This window comes from Mustela lutreola, chromosome 8, assembly GCF_030435805.1.
Source record: "Mustela lutreola isolate mMusLut2 chromosome 8, mMusLut2.pri, whole genome shotgun sequence".
NCBI classification, from domain to species: Eukaryota; Metazoa; Chordata; class Mammalia; order Carnivora; family Mustelidae; genus Mustela; species Mustela lutreola.
The window spans coordinates 92,158,259-92,177,139 of NC_081297.1; the positions used below are offsets into that span (position 1 = coordinate 92,158,259).

The 18,881-nt window shown below is 38.3% G+C and overlaps 1 protein-coding gene across 1 annotated transcript in view; it reads right to left on the reverse strand.

Moving 5' to 3' along the window:
* Positions 1–1,387: 1,387 nt before the first annotated feature.
* DERA (deoxyribose-phosphate aldolase) overlaps positions 1,388–18,881 on the reverse strand; it is a 116,495-nt gene continuing 99,001 nt past the window's right edge. The window contains exons 7-9 of the mRNA XM_059185956.1: positions 6,942–7,054; positions 2,540–2,689; positions 1,388–2,222 (exon numbers count right to left, since the gene is read on the reverse strand). Coding sequence (XP_059041939.1) covers positions 2,166–2,222; positions 2,540–2,689; positions 6,942–7,054 — 320 coding nt within the window. The 3' untranslated portion in view covers positions 1,388–2,165. The remainder of the gene's footprint in view (positions 2,223–2,539; positions 2,690–6,941; positions 7,055–18,881) is intronic.

The window sequence follows — 18,881 nt, forward strand, 5'->3', positions numbered from 1 at the left end:
CTCATATAAATCAGAATTGAAGATAATGATGCCTATTCACTTGATCAACTAAAATGACCAGCTGGGTTTAATGGGAGGAAAACAGAAACCCCTGTGAAACTGGAATAGCTGCAAAGGTGATAGAATGTAATTATTTTTCTGCAAAGTTTCTTCTCTAAAGGTGACTGGCCGTTGTGCTATGGGCACCTGGGCTGCCATGTTATGAGGGTGGATGTGGCATTCGGAGCTACTGACCGTATCCGAAGTCAGAGTCCGCTTTCTGCCAAGGGAATGGGGGAAAGCAGGATTTCTTCTCCTTTCTTATTTTAGTCATTTCCTTTACAGTTGGAGAGGAGCTTTGGGGACTTGCCTAATTGATTCCCGAGAGACAAATTCTAATTTAGATTGCTACAAAAGTGTTTTCTCTTTATAGCCATAAAACATTTTCTAGAATTTGTTGTAATCATTCTTAGGGTAATATAATTTTAGGTCTGAAAGGACCTTGATAGTACCTGCCCAACCCCTCTCTTCTACAGATGAAGCAGCTGAGGTCCAGAGATGTGAACTGACTGGACCAAGGTCATAGGGCTAGAATGAGGGAGAGGCTGGCTACCATCCCACAATCAGAAGGTGAAACCAAAATGGATGCCCAGGCTGCGGTCTCCTGCTTAGAAGTAGCTGGAGACTCACTCCACAAAAATCCCCTTAAAAAAGAAAGAAAGAAAGAAAGAAAGAAAGAAAGAAAGAAAGAAAGAAAGAAAGAAAGAAAACGTGAGTTCTATCATGCAGGAAAGGGGCTAGCTAGCAAAAATGGCAGACGGGGAAAACTGGGAGGGACAGGGAGTCAAGGAACAAGTAGCCCACAAAGCAGATGACCCTTCCTCAGAGCCGACAGTGAGCTCTGATGATGAGCCTGTGTGTGCTGAGGAACAGTGGATCCCCCCTCGGGTGACTGTACACACTCGGGAGCCAGAATGTCAGCCTGGGCTTGATTCTTAACTCTGCTGTTCCTGAGCTCTGTGATCTTTGACCAGTTGCTTCAACTCTCTGTGCCTCAGTCCCTCGTCTGTATAAAAAGGGCGGTAACATCAACACTGTCACAAGGATTAAATAAGGATTAAATACATTGATCTATGCAAAGAGCTTAGCATGTGTTAAGTGCCATATTACTGTTGGCTATTTTTGCCCCTATTCACTATGCCAGAAAATCTTAAAAGTTTCAAGATACAGTTGTATTCATTAATAGTGTTATTGAAGTGCCTTTTGATTTAAATACACAGACTCTATTAGACAGATTCAGAAAGACATTGCTAAAATCTCTATGTTTAATGGATTCATTTTTTAGTAGGTATTGTTACAATTCAAAGTGTTTTTTTTTTTTTTTTTTCAAAAAAATAAACTACAGGGATTTTTTTTTTTTTTAAAGATTTTATTTATTTATTTGTCAGGGACAGAGGGAGAGAGAGCGAGCGAGCACAGGCAGACAGAGAGGCAGGCAGAGGCAGAGGGAGAAGCAGGCTGCTTGCCGAGCAAGGAGCCCGATGTGGGACTCGATCCCAGGATGCTGGGATCATGACCTGAGCCGAGAGCAGCCGCTTAACCAACTGAGCCATCCAGGCGTCCCCTACAGGGATTTTTTATTTTAAAAATGCAACAGCCATAATATCATGAAACGATGACAGAGGTTTCATTAGCAAAACAATTAATCAAAGAGTGTATCTGTTGCAAAAATCAAAAGACAGATTTTCTTGGCAGGAAATTAGTGCCAAGTCAGTGACTTCTGAAGTCATTCGAGTACGGCCAGCAGCTCAGGATGCTGCATTTTCTTTCAATAAGGCACGTTTCTTGGGCAGTTTAACATTTTTTTTCTCCTTGGAATTTAATGTTGTCAAAGCTATCATTAATATTTTACTCCAAATTTTTAAGAGAAAATCTTCACAAAATTAACAATACAGATCTTCAAGTAATTAGGACTACTTCAGTGTTGCCTGAAAAGAATATCATATACAGATTAGTTGTTGTTTTTTCTTTCACTCTTTGAATTAAATTCAGTGAAAGTTTTAAGGGAAAAAAAAGTCAGTTACCTATCCATTCCCTCACATTTTAATCAAACAATTTTCGCAATTACATAGAAAAACACATTTTAAACATTGCTATAAAGAACTCTCCTGGAACTGGTCACTGACTTAAGACATCGGAAGATCATGATAGGCCGCATATCTTCCAGTCACGTGATGGTAAATCTGTGAGGAAAATCAGAGTTTGGCTAATTAATAATTATCATGCATCATATATATCAATTAATAATTATACTATTAAATAATAATAATTATAAATCATGTTTCATTATAAAGCCCCATATTATTTTGCATTTCAGCAGATTCTCCATTCAACCTGCTTCAGGTGGAAGTTTGCTTGGACGAAAGCAGAAGTTTGGGTGCAATGAGGTAAATCAGATGAGTTGCTTTCTCTGGTTCTCATAGCCCAACAGGGAATGTTTCATTTCTTTCTCAAAAACACACTTGTCGATCTGTCATAAGGACAATGGATTACTACACACCTGTCTCTCAATGTCCGAAAGCAGCGTACTGGCGCCTATTCGGAAGAGTTCTGGCGTCAGCCATTCATCGCCCAGCTCCTCCTTCACGAGAGAGAGCCAAGCAAGGGAATCCTTGGCATTGCGGATGCCTCCTGCTGGTTTAAAGCCTACCTACAAGGGAAGGTGGGAAAGAGAACAAGGTTTATTATCACTGGAAATCTTTAAAAAATGGTACTGCAGGGGCACCTGGGTGGCTCAGTGGGTTAAAGCCTCTGCTTTTGGTTCAGGTCACGATCTCAGGGTCCTGGGATCGAGCCCCACATCGGGCTCTCTCCTTAGCGGGGAGCCTGCTTCCTCCTCTCTCTCTGCCTGCCTCTCTGCCTACTTGTGATCTCTGTCAACTAAATAAATAAAATCTTTAAAAAAAAAAAAAAAAGGTACTGCATGGGTGCACCTGGGTGGCTTAGTTGGTTGAGCTTCCAACTCTTGGTTTTGGCTCAGGTCAGGATCTCAGGGTTCCAGGATCCATACCCTCGTCAGGCTCCACACTCCGCATAGAGTCTGCAGGAGAGTCTCTCCCTCTACTCCTCCCCCTGCTCATGCACACTCTTGCTTTCACTCCCTATCAAAACTGAATCAAATCCTTAACAACAAAAAAATGGTACTGCGTTAATACAGGATCTCAATTCCCTCTCTCTCTTTTCAAAGATTTTATTTATTTGACAAAGAGAGAGAGACACAGCAAGAGGGGGATCACAAGCAGGGGGAGTGGGAGAAGGAGAAGCAGGTTTCCCACGGAGCAGGGAGCCCGATGAGGGGCTCGATCCCAGGACCCTGGGATCATGACCTGAGCCAAAGGCAGACGCTTAAAAAGGAGTCACCCAGGCATCCCAACTCTCCCTTTTTTTTAAAGTCTATTTCACTTCACCCAGCACAAGAGCTTAGATCACTGACTCACGCCCATTCACACTACAAAATGACTTTTCCAAGATTAATGGAAAGAATGTCACTGCTTCTAAGGAGACACTAATGAGCGTTAATAACCCTCATTAACATTGCACTTATTGGAAAGTCATAAACTTCAACCATCTAGACTATAGCTGTGAACTGGGGATAAACAAGAGAGGTGTCAATAAATAAGGAAAACAGAGATCACAAAAGCCCATTCGTCCTACATTTCTACAAGTAAGCCTGTCTAGTCACCTCTCAGCCCTTCATCCTGAGATGCAAAAGGCACACTCATGTACTGAAAATAAGAGAAGAGAATCAGGGAGACCACACGAACCAAACTGGCAGCAATCAGGGAGGAGAGTTGACAGTTATTTTCACCAACTTTAGTGTAAGGACTTTTTTCCAAGTCGTAAGTGGAAAGAGTTCTATGAAGCAGCCAGAGCAGTCGAAAAAGCACAGCAGAAAAAGACAGCGTAGGAGCTCTTCACAGTTCAGTAGTCTTTGAAGGTGAACATAAAACAGCACGACTCAGCCAATATCTGATGTTTACAAATGATGTCCCTGAGTCCATTAGAAATGGATAAATGTGTTCTATAAACAGTAAAACCTGCTTATCTGGATTTACTTGTCTCAAGAACTTGAATCCAGTAGAGGAGAGAATCTACAGACAGGAACAATCGAGAAAACATAGCACAGCCCAAGAACTAAAACTCAGGCGTTTGAACCCTGAGAGCCATTGATTCAATAGGTAGCCCCAACATGGGGTTAATGGCTTTAAGAATGCTAAACAAGAGAGACAATAAATGAATGGTCCCATACATGCTTGAAAACTCAGGGTTAACCTGGACGCCGCCATTTTCCCCACTACACCACACACAATCAATCAACGGTCAAGTCCTCCCAATCTTCCCACCTTAACTTCTGTAGGTCGCCCCACCCCCACACGCTTCCTTCATCCTCTCACTTCTGCTGGTTTAGTTTAGACCCTCATTGGTTCTCCCTAACATCGGTCAGTCTCTTGTTTGGTCTCCCTGCCTCAGTCACTCATCGCCACACAGCTAAGCAGCAGCCGTCCATTGATCCTAACCCTACCTGCCTATTACCCAGGAGCTCAGGAGGCTCTGAAAGACTGTAGGGACATGGGGTGAGTATGGGAGATACATAGGATGAGACTAGTATGAATAGGCCCCCCAAATCAATTAGCTGGTATTAGCATACATGTTAATCATAAGCGCATTTCTGTCAATTAGGCTGTGCTGCATATAGATTTTTCCATACAGTTCAGTTGTGTCAGCAAGTCTGTTTGGCAACATTTCTAAAGAGAGGTTCTAGCATAAGTTTATCCTTTTTTTTTTTTTTAAGGGAGAGAATATGGAAAACATAAATCTGCAATGAAATCAGTTATGAAATATTAAACCTCTGCTGCTCAGAGTGACACTAATCATGGTCTGGAAGACGGCCCATCAGATTTTAAAACACCCCTTAAATCAATGATGTAGAAAGTTTACAGTGTGAGGGCTGCCCAGGCAACTTGTCAACAACCTGAGAGGATGCTCCTGATTTGCAGATACATACACAGGTCCTCACTGTGTGAAATCAAACGTGACTCAAATGAATGGGATTTGACTTGCATCTGTCTGTTTCCTAATAAAACTGGGATGAACTTTGTTTATTACCTGAGGAAGAGGCCCTTACAATTAAAAACAAGCACTGAGAGGCAGCAAAGAGTCCCTTCTTACTACACTCTGGCCTAGAACATGGAGCACTTAAAACTTTTATTGAAATTCTTTGCTTGTTGTCATGAGCTCTCCTGGGAAGGGCCTTGCTTATTTTGCATCCTTGTTAACAGAGGGTAACATGGCACACAGTTAACTACTCGGAACATGTTTGTTGAGAACACAGCAGGACGGTGTCTCCAATGGTGAGTTTTAACCCTGACTACAGAGCTTCCGAAACATATAGATGCCTGAGGATTACTTCTCCTCTGGAAGTGCAAGGGATGAGGGGCCCAGGCATCTACAAACATAAAAAGCTTCACATTTATTTCGTTGTACTTTTGCAGAAAATAAGAACCAGCGGTCTAAACGAATGGTGGTGGTCTCAGCTGAGGGGACCCAAGATAGAGTCTCTTTTTTAACAGCTAAATATTTTTTTAACTGGGTCAGTGCAGAAAGGCAAAACTGAAAGAAGAGGTTACTCAAATGGAGTCAACTGTCATATGTAAGGTCACAGTAGCTATTTTTCCTATTTGTGCTTTTTTAAGACAGGAACTTTTTCTGAAGGAGAAAATTCTGGAAGGAGTTCACCTCCTCTCAAACCCAGTACATTCTAAAAACGGTCTCCAGTTCCAAAATGAACCGAAGATACAGTCACATATGAAGTCATCACATCTAGTTGGCAAAAGGTTAGAGAGGTCTTTTTCGGGTTTCCATTTGGCAGAAATCCAGAGATTGGTTTTAAAAGATGCCTTCTGAGGAGGGGCAGTCTCATTAAACAAAACAAAACAAAACAAAAACAAAAACAAAAGAAAACCAAACTACCTTTCTCACCAGTGATGTTTAAAAAAAAAAAAAAAAATCCTTTCAGATAATTTGCAGCTAAACAAGCAACTGGAAGTGAAAAAGAAAATCCAAACTCATTTAAAAAAAAACCTCATACGCATTTTTCTTTTTAACTTCATATGTTTCAAAAAAATATGTATTATTTTTCGAAAAGCTGACAAAAGCTAGCACATACCCTCCTCAGCTTAACAGTCTTCCAAAGAGCACATCCAACTGCCATAAAACGCAAAAATGGATATTTAATTCAAGAGCTATATAACGTCTAGCTACCTTTTCCCTGCTGTTTCACAGCATTTCATTATTTTGTTTAATAAGTTCATCTCCTCGAGAATTTTCTCTTCACCTCATATTATTAAAAGTAATAAGTTTTTCTGGACCGGGGGTTTCCCAACAGAAAAACCAATTTATGTGTGTCCTTCAATAATGACAGGAAAAGATTATTTCCCATTATATTGCATACTTTTCATATCACCACCACAGCTTATCATTCAATAAATGTTACTCTGCAATTCTTTCCATTCCTCAAGGAAGTTTAATTTCTGCATTAACCTGTTTTCGCTGGCCAACGCCTTACCAGAAAGCCTCTGTGTTGTAGCAGAATTAGTTCGTTAAAGAACCCATTTAGGAATCTCTTGTCAGTGATAAAATTGTCTTCAGTTAATAAAAGCACATAAAGTGAGTTTACATCTTGATCACACATACTTACTCCCACACTCACACTCACTTTCTGTTAATCGCACATTTTTCTCCATGAATGTGTTCTTTTGTAATGAAAGGTAAATTAAACATTTATCTTCATAAAGGTAACTCATTCACACATTCTGCATATAAAGACAGTTTTTGTGGCTGTAACTAGTATTATAAATAACATTCTCTTTACTCTAAAGAAAGATTTGCTGGCAATAATATACCTTGTTTCCAGTTTTCCAGAAGAAATCTCTAATGGCCCGTAGCATTACTATAGCTACCGGGAAAGTGGCATTTACTGTTTCTTTTCCAGTAGAGGTCTTAATAAAATCTGATCCTAAAACAAAAGGGAAAAAGAAAAAAACCCTCCATGTTAATTAAAAACTTATTTTTACACTTTTTAGTCAGTGAAAGAAATGAGCTAGTATTTTTTTTTTTTTTCCTGAGGAGCACAACTTTATTTTTTGTTAGTTATTTGAAAAAGGAAAAACAAAATTTCTCTTTGAAATAATTCTGCCCATACTTCCCGCCCTCCACCCCAATTACTAGAAAATGAATGAAATTAAGTATCAATTGGGTTCTCACAGATTCTTGGGGCCCCTGCCTCCATATTTCCACATCATCAATGAAAATCAAGGTGGTTTATTTAAGGCATAATTGAGATGAATAGAACGATGTTATGCTATGTGCTTAATATCATATATCACGACACTTTACTGTAAAACTGCAGTGCTCACGCATTTTCCCCTCATTTTCTTGTGCTTGATGGGAAGTAAGAATCCAGCTGTGACAACACCAGAAGAATGATTTGTACTGTGCTGTTCCTTAAGGAAAGCACTGTCTTCCAATGAGATTAGGAGTTTCACGAAAGATGTCATGCTATTTCATAACCTACAAACACCTTAAACAACTTTCTGCCTCTTGTTTCTCACATGTGTCCTAAACCTGTTGATGTAGTTTAACAGAATAGCACAAGGAGACAAAGAAATGATGATAACCGTGTGCTATACTCTGTTCTAGGTGCTTAACAAGTAATAACTCAGCCACTTCTCACAACAACTGCATAAGGTAAATACTAATATCCCCATTTTAAAAGATGAAATGGAGATACAGAGAGGTTAAATAACCTTCTTGGGGTAACAGTTAAGTGAGGGAGGTAGAATTCTAACCAAAGTAACACAGCTGAATCAACAGGCTATAGTGTCTCCAAGAAACTTACCTAGGGTGGCAAAGTCAGGTAGCCAAACAGTCCTAGACTGTTGTTGATACTGAGAAGAGAGCACTAAACAAAATAATAAAGCTCCCACCCTTGTAAGCTGATTTTCTAGAAGAGAAAGACAATGAGCAAATATATAATAAATGTCAGGAGAGAAGTGTTATTAAAAAAAGCAATGCAATGAGTTAGAGAGTGATGGAGTTGGGGAAAGGTAGCTATAGTTAAACAGTTACCAAAAAGGCATCTCTCAAGACTGAAATTCAAATACAGACTGAATGAAAGGCATCTATGAAAAGAACCACAAGCAGGGAAATGCCAAGTACAAAAGCCCTGAAGTAGGCATGCACTAAACTGATTGATGAATGAGTGAATGAATGAGACCACAGAAGCAAGGCCTGATCCCCACAGCACCAGAAATAAGACAGTCAAGGGGATGAGAGCAAAGCCTCCAAACAGATCTTAAGAGGGAGGGGAACATCCCCAAAGAATTCACAATGAGACCAAGATGTGCTTTCCTAAGGTGTGACACTGTCTTCTGAATCATTAGAACGCTTTTGGGTACAGCACCAGCTACCATCTAAATTCTTCCACGCATCTTAGAAGAGAAGATTATTACAAGACCAAGGCTACATTTGGAGGCCCAAGAAAAATGTACGGTCACTTAAAAAACCACACAATTTAAAGGTAACCAAAAGAGCCAACTCCTTTGAAAGAGTCCAGAGTTAGGGTAAGGGAGGAGACTCTCCTAACATATTTGGGAAGAGCAAAGCAGAACCCCTATCATGAGAGCAACAAGAGCCCAGGTATATTAACAACAGCCTGCACATCATGTGTTTGTCCCCCTTTCTTACTGTATTTTAAGAACATTTGAGGGCAGGTTCTTTCTAGGAACCAGTTATCTTTCTAGGAGCTCTGAATCCCCAGAGCATGACATACATTCAAGGCTCAATACATGAATTCTGGATGGATGCATGGATGGATGGATCAAGTTGGTTGATAGATGGATGGCCACAGCTACCAAGAAAAAGCAAACTACAATATTTCCCATCTTTAACTGACTAATGATAAAGGGAAGGCGGTTTTGAGTTTCATTCCAGTTCAGGTAACAAAACTGGACAGGTGGCTCAGAAGAATATATCATCTTACTCATTTTTAAATAAACTGTAAATTTTAGAACAGATGTAAAGCTACAGAAACATCAAACTAGTACAGTTTCCACATGCCCTACACCCAGTTTCCCCTATTATTAACAACATTTGTACATTTGTTATAATTAATGAGCCATGATAGATATATCACTATTAACCCAAATCCATACTTTATTTAGATTTCCTTAGTTTTACTTAGAAGCCAATCACATCCAGAATATTCTGATATGTACATTTATAATACTGCCATGGGTTCCTCTTAGTTGTCTCAGTTTCTTGGACTTGCCTTATTTTTATGACCTTGACAGTTTGAGGAGTACCGGTCAAGTATTTTGTAAAAGCTCCCTCAGTTGGGACTTGTCTGACATTTCTCTCAGGATTAAACTGGGGTTTTGGGTTTCTGGGGAGGAAGACCATAGAGGGAAAGTGCCATTCTCACCATATCATATCAAGTGTACCTTCCATCAACATGATCTACCACTAGTGATGTTGACTGTACGCACGTGGGAGGTCGTGTTTGCTGGGTTTCTCTATTGCAAAGTCACTCTCTTTTCCCCACTTTCCATACTGTCTGCCTTGGGAAGAAGCCCTTATGTGTATCCCACACTTACGGAATGAGGAATTATAATTTACCACCTTTCGGGGGAATAATCATAAATTATGTGGGCTTTTTTGCATGGGAGATTTGTCTCCTCTCATTTGCTTATTTACAATTATTTATATCAGTACAGACTCAGAGATATTTATTTTATACTTGGCTTTATAATCCAATATTACTTGATTTCATTGCTCAAATGGTTCTAGCTTTGACCACTGGGGGCTCTTTCAGTTCCTTCCTATATCCCTTTGACACACCTCTATCACGTAGAATTTTTGTTTTTTAAAGCACTTCCTTTGGTATTGCCAAATGCTCCAGGTTTATCTTTTATGCTTTCTGCCCTAGTCCTAGAATAAGCCATTTCTCTAAGGAGCCCTAGTTTCTCTTCTTAGAGGATGGTATTAGAACCCAAAATCTTGGTGCTAGGTGTACTCACTGCTACAGTGGGGTCTTGTTTCCAGCTCTCTCTGCTGCCTAGCAAGGAAATCCATGTACGTACACTAATCCATTTATACACACACATCTTTTAATAATTCCACACTTAGCAATCTATATTTGTATTAAACTAAACACACGTAATACTGTTGACTCCAACTCTAACCCATTACCGCATGGATCATTCCAGCCCCCTCCTCCTTCTTTACCTGTAAACTTCCACTTCAACAGTGAGAAACCAAGCATCGACATGTGTCACCCATTTCATTGTTCACATTCAGTCTCCACTCATAGCGATCTCAGAACTGTTACCTACACCATGGGAAACAACTTTATCAACACCTCTACAGTGCTCATGTGCATTTTCCTGTATCTTTAGCTTTACAGCCCACACTCGCTTACAGATTTTTTTTTTTTTTTTTTGAGAAAGAGAGAGAGGGAGCAAGAGCAAGGTGAGGAGCAGAGGAGAGGGAGAAGCAGACTCCCCACTGAGCAGGGAGCCTGACTCGGGGATCAATCCCCAGACCCTGGGATCATGACCTCAATGGAAGGCAGACAGACGCTTAACCGACTGAGACACCCAGGCACCCAGCCGACCCTCATTTATAATGTTATTCAGGTCAGCACCTTTCTTACTACCTCCTTCAGGGAGGCCGTTTCATATATTTGTAATACAGTTAAAGATTCTTTGCTCACAGTCCACATTCTATCTTGGAATCCCCTGATCATGTAAATGATTTTTTATTTGCATACATTACAGTTCAGTCTTCATGGAGGTTCTAATAGTTCGACAAATGTATAGTGTCGCATATGCATCATTACAGGCTTGCACAGAACACTCTCCCCACGCTAAAAATCCCCCATGTGCCACATTTGTGTCTTCCCCCACTGTGCCAACAACCATTGATCACTTTACCATGGCAACCATTTTGCCTTTTCCAGAATGTCATGTGTAGGAATCATACAGCCTTTTAGGCTGCCTTTTAACTTAGCAATATGCATATAAGGTTTAATACTCATGTCTTTTCATGCCTTGACAGTTCATTTCTTTTTATTGATAAATAATATTCCATTGTATGGATGTACCATAATTTGTTTAACTATTCACCTATTATAGGATATCTTGGTTGCTTCAGTTTGGGGCAATTACGAATAAAGATGGTACAAACATTCATAGGCAGGATTTTGTGTGGACATAAATTTTCAAATCAGTTGGGCACATACTGAGTGGGGCAAATGCTAGAATATATGGTAAGACCATATTTTGCTTTGAAAGAAAGTGCCAAATTATCTTCCAAAGATTCTGCATTCCCAACAGCAGGAATGAGAGTTCCTGATGCTCTATATCCTCACTAGTAATTGGTGTTATCAGTTTTCGGATTTTATCCAATCTAATTGGTAGATATATAGATTACGCACATATTTTTGTTGGCTCATACCCAAATAATCAATTTATGGATTGCTATTATGAATGATAGTAGTTCTGAATTTCAAATTCCCATGGTTTACACTGCTAGTAGATGCAAAGGCAAGAGACTTTCTATATTAATATTGTATCATGCAACCTTGGTAAACTCACTCAGTAGTTTTCAAGAGCCTGTTGTTCTAGGGGGTGGATTTTTTGCTCTGTGAACAAAGACAGTTTTATATGGTTCCTCCTGTATTAATTTCTTGGGGTGGTTGTAACAAATTGTGATAAACTTGGTATCTTAAAGCAACAGCAATTTATTTTCTCACAGTTCTGTAGGGCAGAAGTCCAAAATCAAGTTGTCAGCAGGGATGCACATCTTGTGGAGGCTCGAGGGAGAAATCTGTTCCCTAAGTCGCCCAGCCTCTTAGAGCTGCCAGTGTTCCTTAGCTGCATCACTCAGACCTCTGCCTCCATCTTTACATCACCTTCTCTTCTGGGCAGAAACTGTCTCTTCCTCTGCCTCTCTCTGATAATAACGTTTGGGATGGCATTTAGGTCCCACTTGGATAATCTGGAATAATCACTTCATCTCAAAGAGCCTTCATTTAATCACAACTGCAAAGACCCTTTTTCCCAAATGAGGTAATAGTCACAGGTTTGCGGAGGAGGGGGGGTTAGGACGTGGTCATATCTCTGGGACCCATTATTGGCCTGCCCCACTTCCCAATCTGTACTTATGTAATTTCCTTCTTCTGACTTCCTGCACTAGCTAGGACTCTCCAGTACAGTGTCGAATAGGAACATTCTTGGTGTATTCTTAGGGCAACTTTCGCGGAATGGTGTCTAGTTTCTCAGAGTATGTTAGTTAAAGGTTGTTTGTAGATGTTCTTTCTAGTATTCCTAGCCTTCTGAGAGCTTTTATGATAAATGCATATTAAAATCTGTCAAATGACTCATCTGTGTAATTTGATATGACCATATGATTTTTCCCCTGAAATGTACTGATATGGTGGATTACATTACATCAAACCAGTCTTGCGTACCTGGAGTATATCCACCTTGGTCATCGGATACAATTCTTTTTATTCATTGTTGAGCTCATTTTGCTAATATGTTGTTGAGGATTTTTTTTGCATTTATGTTCATAAGTAATACTGATCTATACTTTTCCTTTCTTGCAATATCTTTATGTGGCTTTGCTATTGGGGTAATGATGGCCTCACAAAGTGAGTACTCTCTCTTCTTCAATTTTCTGGAAGAGATAGGGAATTGGTAATATTTCATCCTTAAATGTTTGGTAGAATTCATCAGTGACACCATTTTTGACCAGTGCTTTCCTTAATTTCCTTTTAATTTTTCAGTAATTTAATAAATTATTAAATACTAAAGAAAATTATTTTATAATACTCTGGAATTAAAATATAGTTTTATAAAAGGTTATAACATAGTTTATGTAAATAAATACATGCTTGTATATTTATTATTATATATAATATTTACAAACTAAATAAAATTAAAATAATTTCTTTAATAGATAAGGGCTCATGTGGACCATTTCTCCTTGCAGATATTAATCCAATTTGAAAATCAATAATCAGTTTAAATGTTAGTGGTCTAAATAAAATCATAGATTAACAAAAAACAAGGCCCTTCTATATGTTGTTTATGAGAAATCCACTTTAAAAATAAAGATTTAGAAGATTAAAAATAAAGGGAGGGTAAAAGATACATTAATCAAAGTAAAGCAGAGTACCCATACTAATTTTGGACAAAGCAGACTTCAGAAAAAGGAATATTATCAGGGATAAAAAAGGGTCTTACATTATGATAAAGGGGTCATTTCTCCAAGGAGACACAATAATCCTAAACATGTAAGCAACTAATAATAGAGAATCAAAATATGTGAGGCAAAATTTGATAGAACTGAAAAACAGACAAATCTATCACTATATCTAGAGACTTCAAAACCCCTCTCTCAGTAATTATCTGATAAACAGGGAGAACATGAGCAAAGATGTATTTAACTTTAAGAGAATTATCAGTTATCAAGATCAAACTGGTATTTATAGAAAGTTTTAAAAACAAAAACAACAGCAAACTACATATTTTCAAGTTCACATTCATCAAGATAGGGCTTTTTGTCTTATTTTTCTTTCTTAATATTTATACCTCTTTTTCTGCTTTCCCTGGATTTAAGGTTTTGTTTTATCTCCTCTCAGCATATCAATTATACTTTCTTCTTTATATTTTCTTTACTGGTTGTCCTAGAGTTTTCAAAATACATTTTTAACAAATTTAAGTATACCTTCAAATAATAGTCTACCACAACACAGTTACTGCAGGTACCGTGAACAAAGTATTCCCAATTCTTCCCTCCTATCCCATTCATGTGGTATTAATTACCCACTACACTATTGCTATTATTTTAAACAGTTAACTTTTAGGTCAATTGAAAAAAAAAGTAATTTATTTTTATTCTTCATGTATTCCTTCTCTGATATTCTTCCTTTTTTAATGGAGATGAGAGTTTCTGATATATGTCATTTTCCTGCTTCTTACAGAACTTTTTTTAACATTTCTTAGAGGGCAGGTCTGCTGGCAACATATTCCCTGAGTTACGTAAATCCGAGTGCTTTCACTTTTGAAGGAAAATTTCACTGGATATAGATTTTTTTGTTTGGGATTTTGTTTTTCTTTGAACATTTAAGTACTTCATTCTACTCACTCCTTGCTGATGTGGTTTCCAGTGAGAAGTCTACTGTAATTACTTCCTTTGTTTTCTATAGGTATGGTGTTTTCTTTCTCTGGCTTTTTTCAAGATTTTCTATTTGTCTTTGGTTTCCTTCAGGTTGATTTTATATATTTAGGTGTAGTTTTTTTTGTTTGGCTTGGTTTTTTCCATATTTATCCTGTGGTGTTCTCTGAGCTTCCTGGATCCATGGTTTGGTTTTCTGTCATTAAGTTTGGAAAATTCTCAGCCATTAATTCAAACATGTTGGCTGTTCCATTTTCTTTCTTTCTTTTTTTTTTTTTTTTATTAAATTGATTTATTTTCAGAAAAACAGTATTCATTATTTTTTCACCACACCCAGTGCTCCATGCAATCTGTGCCCTCTATAATACCCACCACCTAGTACCTAAACCTCCCACCCCCCAGCCACTTCAAACCCCTCAGATTGTTTTTCAGAGTCCATAGTCTCTCATGATTCACCTCCCCTTCCAATTTACCCCAACTCCCTTCTCCTAACACCCCTTGTCCTCCACGATATTTGTTATGCTCCACAAATAAGTGAAACCATATGATAATTGACTCTCTCTGCTTGACTTATTTCACTCAGCATAATCTCTTCCAGTCCCGTCCATGTTGCTACAAAAGTGGAGTATTCGTCCTTTCTGATGGAGGCATAATACTCCATAGTGTATATGGACCACATCTTCCTTATCCATTCGTCCGTTGAAGGGCATCTTGGTTCTTACCACAGTTTGGAGACTGTGGCCATTGCTGCTATAAACATTGGGGTACAGATGTCCCTTCTTTTCACGACATCTGTATCTTTGGGGTAAATACCCAGGAGGGCAATGGCAGGGTCATAGGGAAGTGCTATTTTTAATTTCTTGAGGAATCTCCACACTGTTCTCCAAAGAGGCTTCACCAACTTGCATTCCCACCAACAGTGTAAGAGGGTTCCCCTTTCTCCATATCCTCTCCAACACATGTTGTTTCCTGTTTTGTTAATTTTGGCCATTCTACTGGTGTAAGTTGATACCTCAATGTGGTTTTAATTTGAATCTCCCTGAGGGCTAGTGATGATGAATTAGGCAAACATATCAAAAAATGGGCAGTAGATATGAACAGATACTTCTCCAATCAAGACATACAAATGGCTGTTCCATTTTCTCTTTCTTCTGCTGCTATTTCAATTATCCATGTGTTACACCTTTTGAAATTGTCCCTCAGTTTTTGTTCCGTTTTTCTCATCCTTTTATCTCTTTATTTATGTTTCAGATTCAGAGGTTTCTTTGGATTTATCTTCATGGTCACTGATTCTATCCAGTCTTCTAAGGAGTCTGTCAAGGCAATCTTCATTCTGCTGCAGTGTTTTTGATTCTAGCTTTTCCTTTTGTGTATTTCTTAGAATTTCTACCTCTCTACTTACCTGGCCTATCATCCCTTCATGTTGTCTATTTCTTCCATTAGAATTATTAACATATTAGTCACAATTATTTTAATTTTATCTTTCTGATAATGCCAACATCTATGTCATGTCTGAATCTGGTTCTGATGCTTGTTTTGTCTCCACAGACTGTTTTTTCTTGCCTTTTAACATCTCTTGTAACTTGTTGTTGGGAGCCAGACATGACATATTAGGAACAGAGATAAACAGGCCTTTCGTGTGACATTTTATGCTAATCTGGCCAGAAGCTTGGCTGTGTTTTATATTTGCTGTAGTCACCAGTGCCAAAGTCTTCAATGCTATAGTATCCTTATTTTTTGTCTGCCCTGTTTACTCTAGGCTTCCTACGTCTTCTTTCTCAGAAAGAGTCCCTGTGTTTAAGCTCTGTTAGCTGTAATCCATTAGATTACTGGAGTCCTGTTGATGTGATATTAACAAAGAGGGGAGAACAAGCATTTCATAATTCTATGATTAAACTTCAGTCTTTCAGTGGACTTTAGGTTATAACCTTCCCAAATGTGTCTTAGCTTTTCTATTCCACTTTGATGAGGCAGGAAGAGTGAAAGGGAAATGATCTCCCAGGTGAGATATGATTCTAGCAAGTTCTTTTGCTTTGGAGAGCAGGCCTTTGTTAAGGAGAATGCTTTGTACATATTTTGCAAAGATTATCTCCCCCCCCTACCCCTGCCGCCAGAGCCAAGAGAAGATCTTTCTCGGCTCTTCACTGTGAGAACCTGGGGTTCCTGGAGGTAAGATCGGCAAAAGTGTTGGCATCACACTCAGCTTCCAACAAGTTGCTACAATTATCACTTAAGTATTTTTACCAGTTTATGGCTCTAGTAGATCTTGGTTGACTCTCAGGAGTCACCATCTCTCCAGACTTTGAAGTAGCAGCTTACCCTGAGACCTAAGTTCTTGAGGAAGCATAAGGTCTGACCACTTGATATTAGTGTTTAAGGACAGTAAATTTGGTGTGTTTTGGATGGGCTGAGGATAACTAAGAGCCAGAGACCACACAAGAGATTAAAACAGCAGTTCAGTCATACAGCTATTTCTTTATGTCCAGGAATAAGACTTAGCTTTAATTACACAAAATACTTCAGAAAGTACATTAGTATTTTACTACTGTCAAAAGAACAATGGATTTTCCAGTAGGACTAAGTGGGCACACACTTTTGTTTTACTTCTTATTTTAATATTGCTTCCCTTGCCCCTCTGCTAAAACAAAATTACCTTAGAGAAATAAATGCTAGATTTCAAATACCAATATCACAGAGCACCATAAACTCTCCTCAAGGGTCATGTAAATCCAACACTGACCAAATTCACCTCTGCTCAGCTTCAGGAAAAAAACCTTCTGAGAATATATCTCACAATTAAAACAGCTATCCATATAAATGTTCCTCCATCAGTGCCCACAATTTCAAGGAAATGACTAAACTAGGAGATAAAAGGCCTGAAAAGTCCAAAGTAACACATTAAATGGAACTGAATTCAAATGTGGTTAGTTGAAATTAACATTAATAATAAATTTATAGTATTATATTCAATTGTATGTTTTTAATTTTCTTAATCTGAAATCTCTAGCACAATACTTTTTTTGTGGTCTAAAGCAACTCAAAGCTTTTCTAAGGTCTGTAATTACAAGTCTCCATGGTACAGTTTCATTAAAAACTTTCATTAAACAACAGCTGCCCTTGTATATGGTCTTCTAATCAATTTGGTCAAACAGAATGACTTCTAATCAGCTGTTGATAAAAATAGAAGATGAAATTTTAATTCTAATAGATTAACCACAAACTCAAGACAGTCTTCAAAATCCATCTAGCTCTATTCTCCAGTGGATTTAATGACTATTCAGCAACTCATTACTAAATAGAACAAGATGAACATTTTCCAGTTCATTAAAGAAATGTACTATGTATTTTTGCATTGTCCTCATGATTCGTTACAGGGAGTCTTAATTACAAGATAATGGATAATGGTTATTAAATGCAGACTGCAGTAATGAAGCTCTATTCATTTGCGAACCTCAGAGACTGCAAAGAGAGGAAAATAAAATTACTAGCTTCAAAAGATTAACGGATCAAATTATTATTCAATTTTGAAAATCTCATTCAGACTTCATAGAAACAAGAAGAGATTAAAAACTAGTATTAAGACCACAGTAGTACATTAAAAAAAATAATATCTTAAGGCTATTACTGCATAATAAGCTTCAGATGTGATTATTAGAAAAACATATAGCTAACAATGGGAAAACATACATTTTTATTTCCCGAACAAATCTTATTTATGAGATAGGAAGTTACTAGCAGGATCTTAAAGACAGTTGTGGCGAACACGGAAGATCCATGTGCCTCTGGTACAAAAGAACAGCACAATGGAAGGTATTATTAACATTTTATACTTTGCTAATGAAAAATAGGCTTTAAAATCAACTGCTGCTTAAGAAAGCTTGTCATTAAGCGGAATTCATGCCAACCCTATAATAAGAGCTTCTGGGCACATTATTCATTAGCACCATGTTTTCTATCGCTCTCTAAGAAATTACCGATTAAAGTTAGCAAGAGAGTTTTGCATGGTGATTCTGATACTAATTTGAACTTGCAATCTGCAATGGGCCACTTTTTTTTTTTAAACAAATATAACGCGCAGAAATATGAAGCCCCAGATGAAAATATTTTCTTTGAAACTATGGTCTTTCATTCAACATAGACTTGACAATAATTTGGGGTGAGATAGAAAGATCCAGTGTTACGGCTGAAGAACTGGCCAGGCTAAAGACAGAAGCAGAGGGCCGTGGGGGAGGTACTGGTATGGTGCTAATACTCAATCTGGAGACCATTAAACCACAATGACATCCTTACATGGTCCAGGGATAAAAACTAACCTTGTGAAAGGGGAAGTTTTTTAAAAGAGAGAGGAAAAGCTTAAGAAGGAAAGAAAAAACCGAAAACACCTGCTTTCTCCGTTCTTTCCTTCAATCTAGAGAGTGAGCTCTGAAAATACTCCTCAGTTGGTCTAGTCCGTCATGTGAGCCAGGCAACAGAGCATCACAATTAAGCAGCAAGGCATGTTCAAGCAGAATGGCAATCAGAAAGCAATCACAATCTTGGAGTTAGAAAATATCTCAAATACCCCAAGGGTAAGATTAGTTCATGATAACCACATTCCTCGC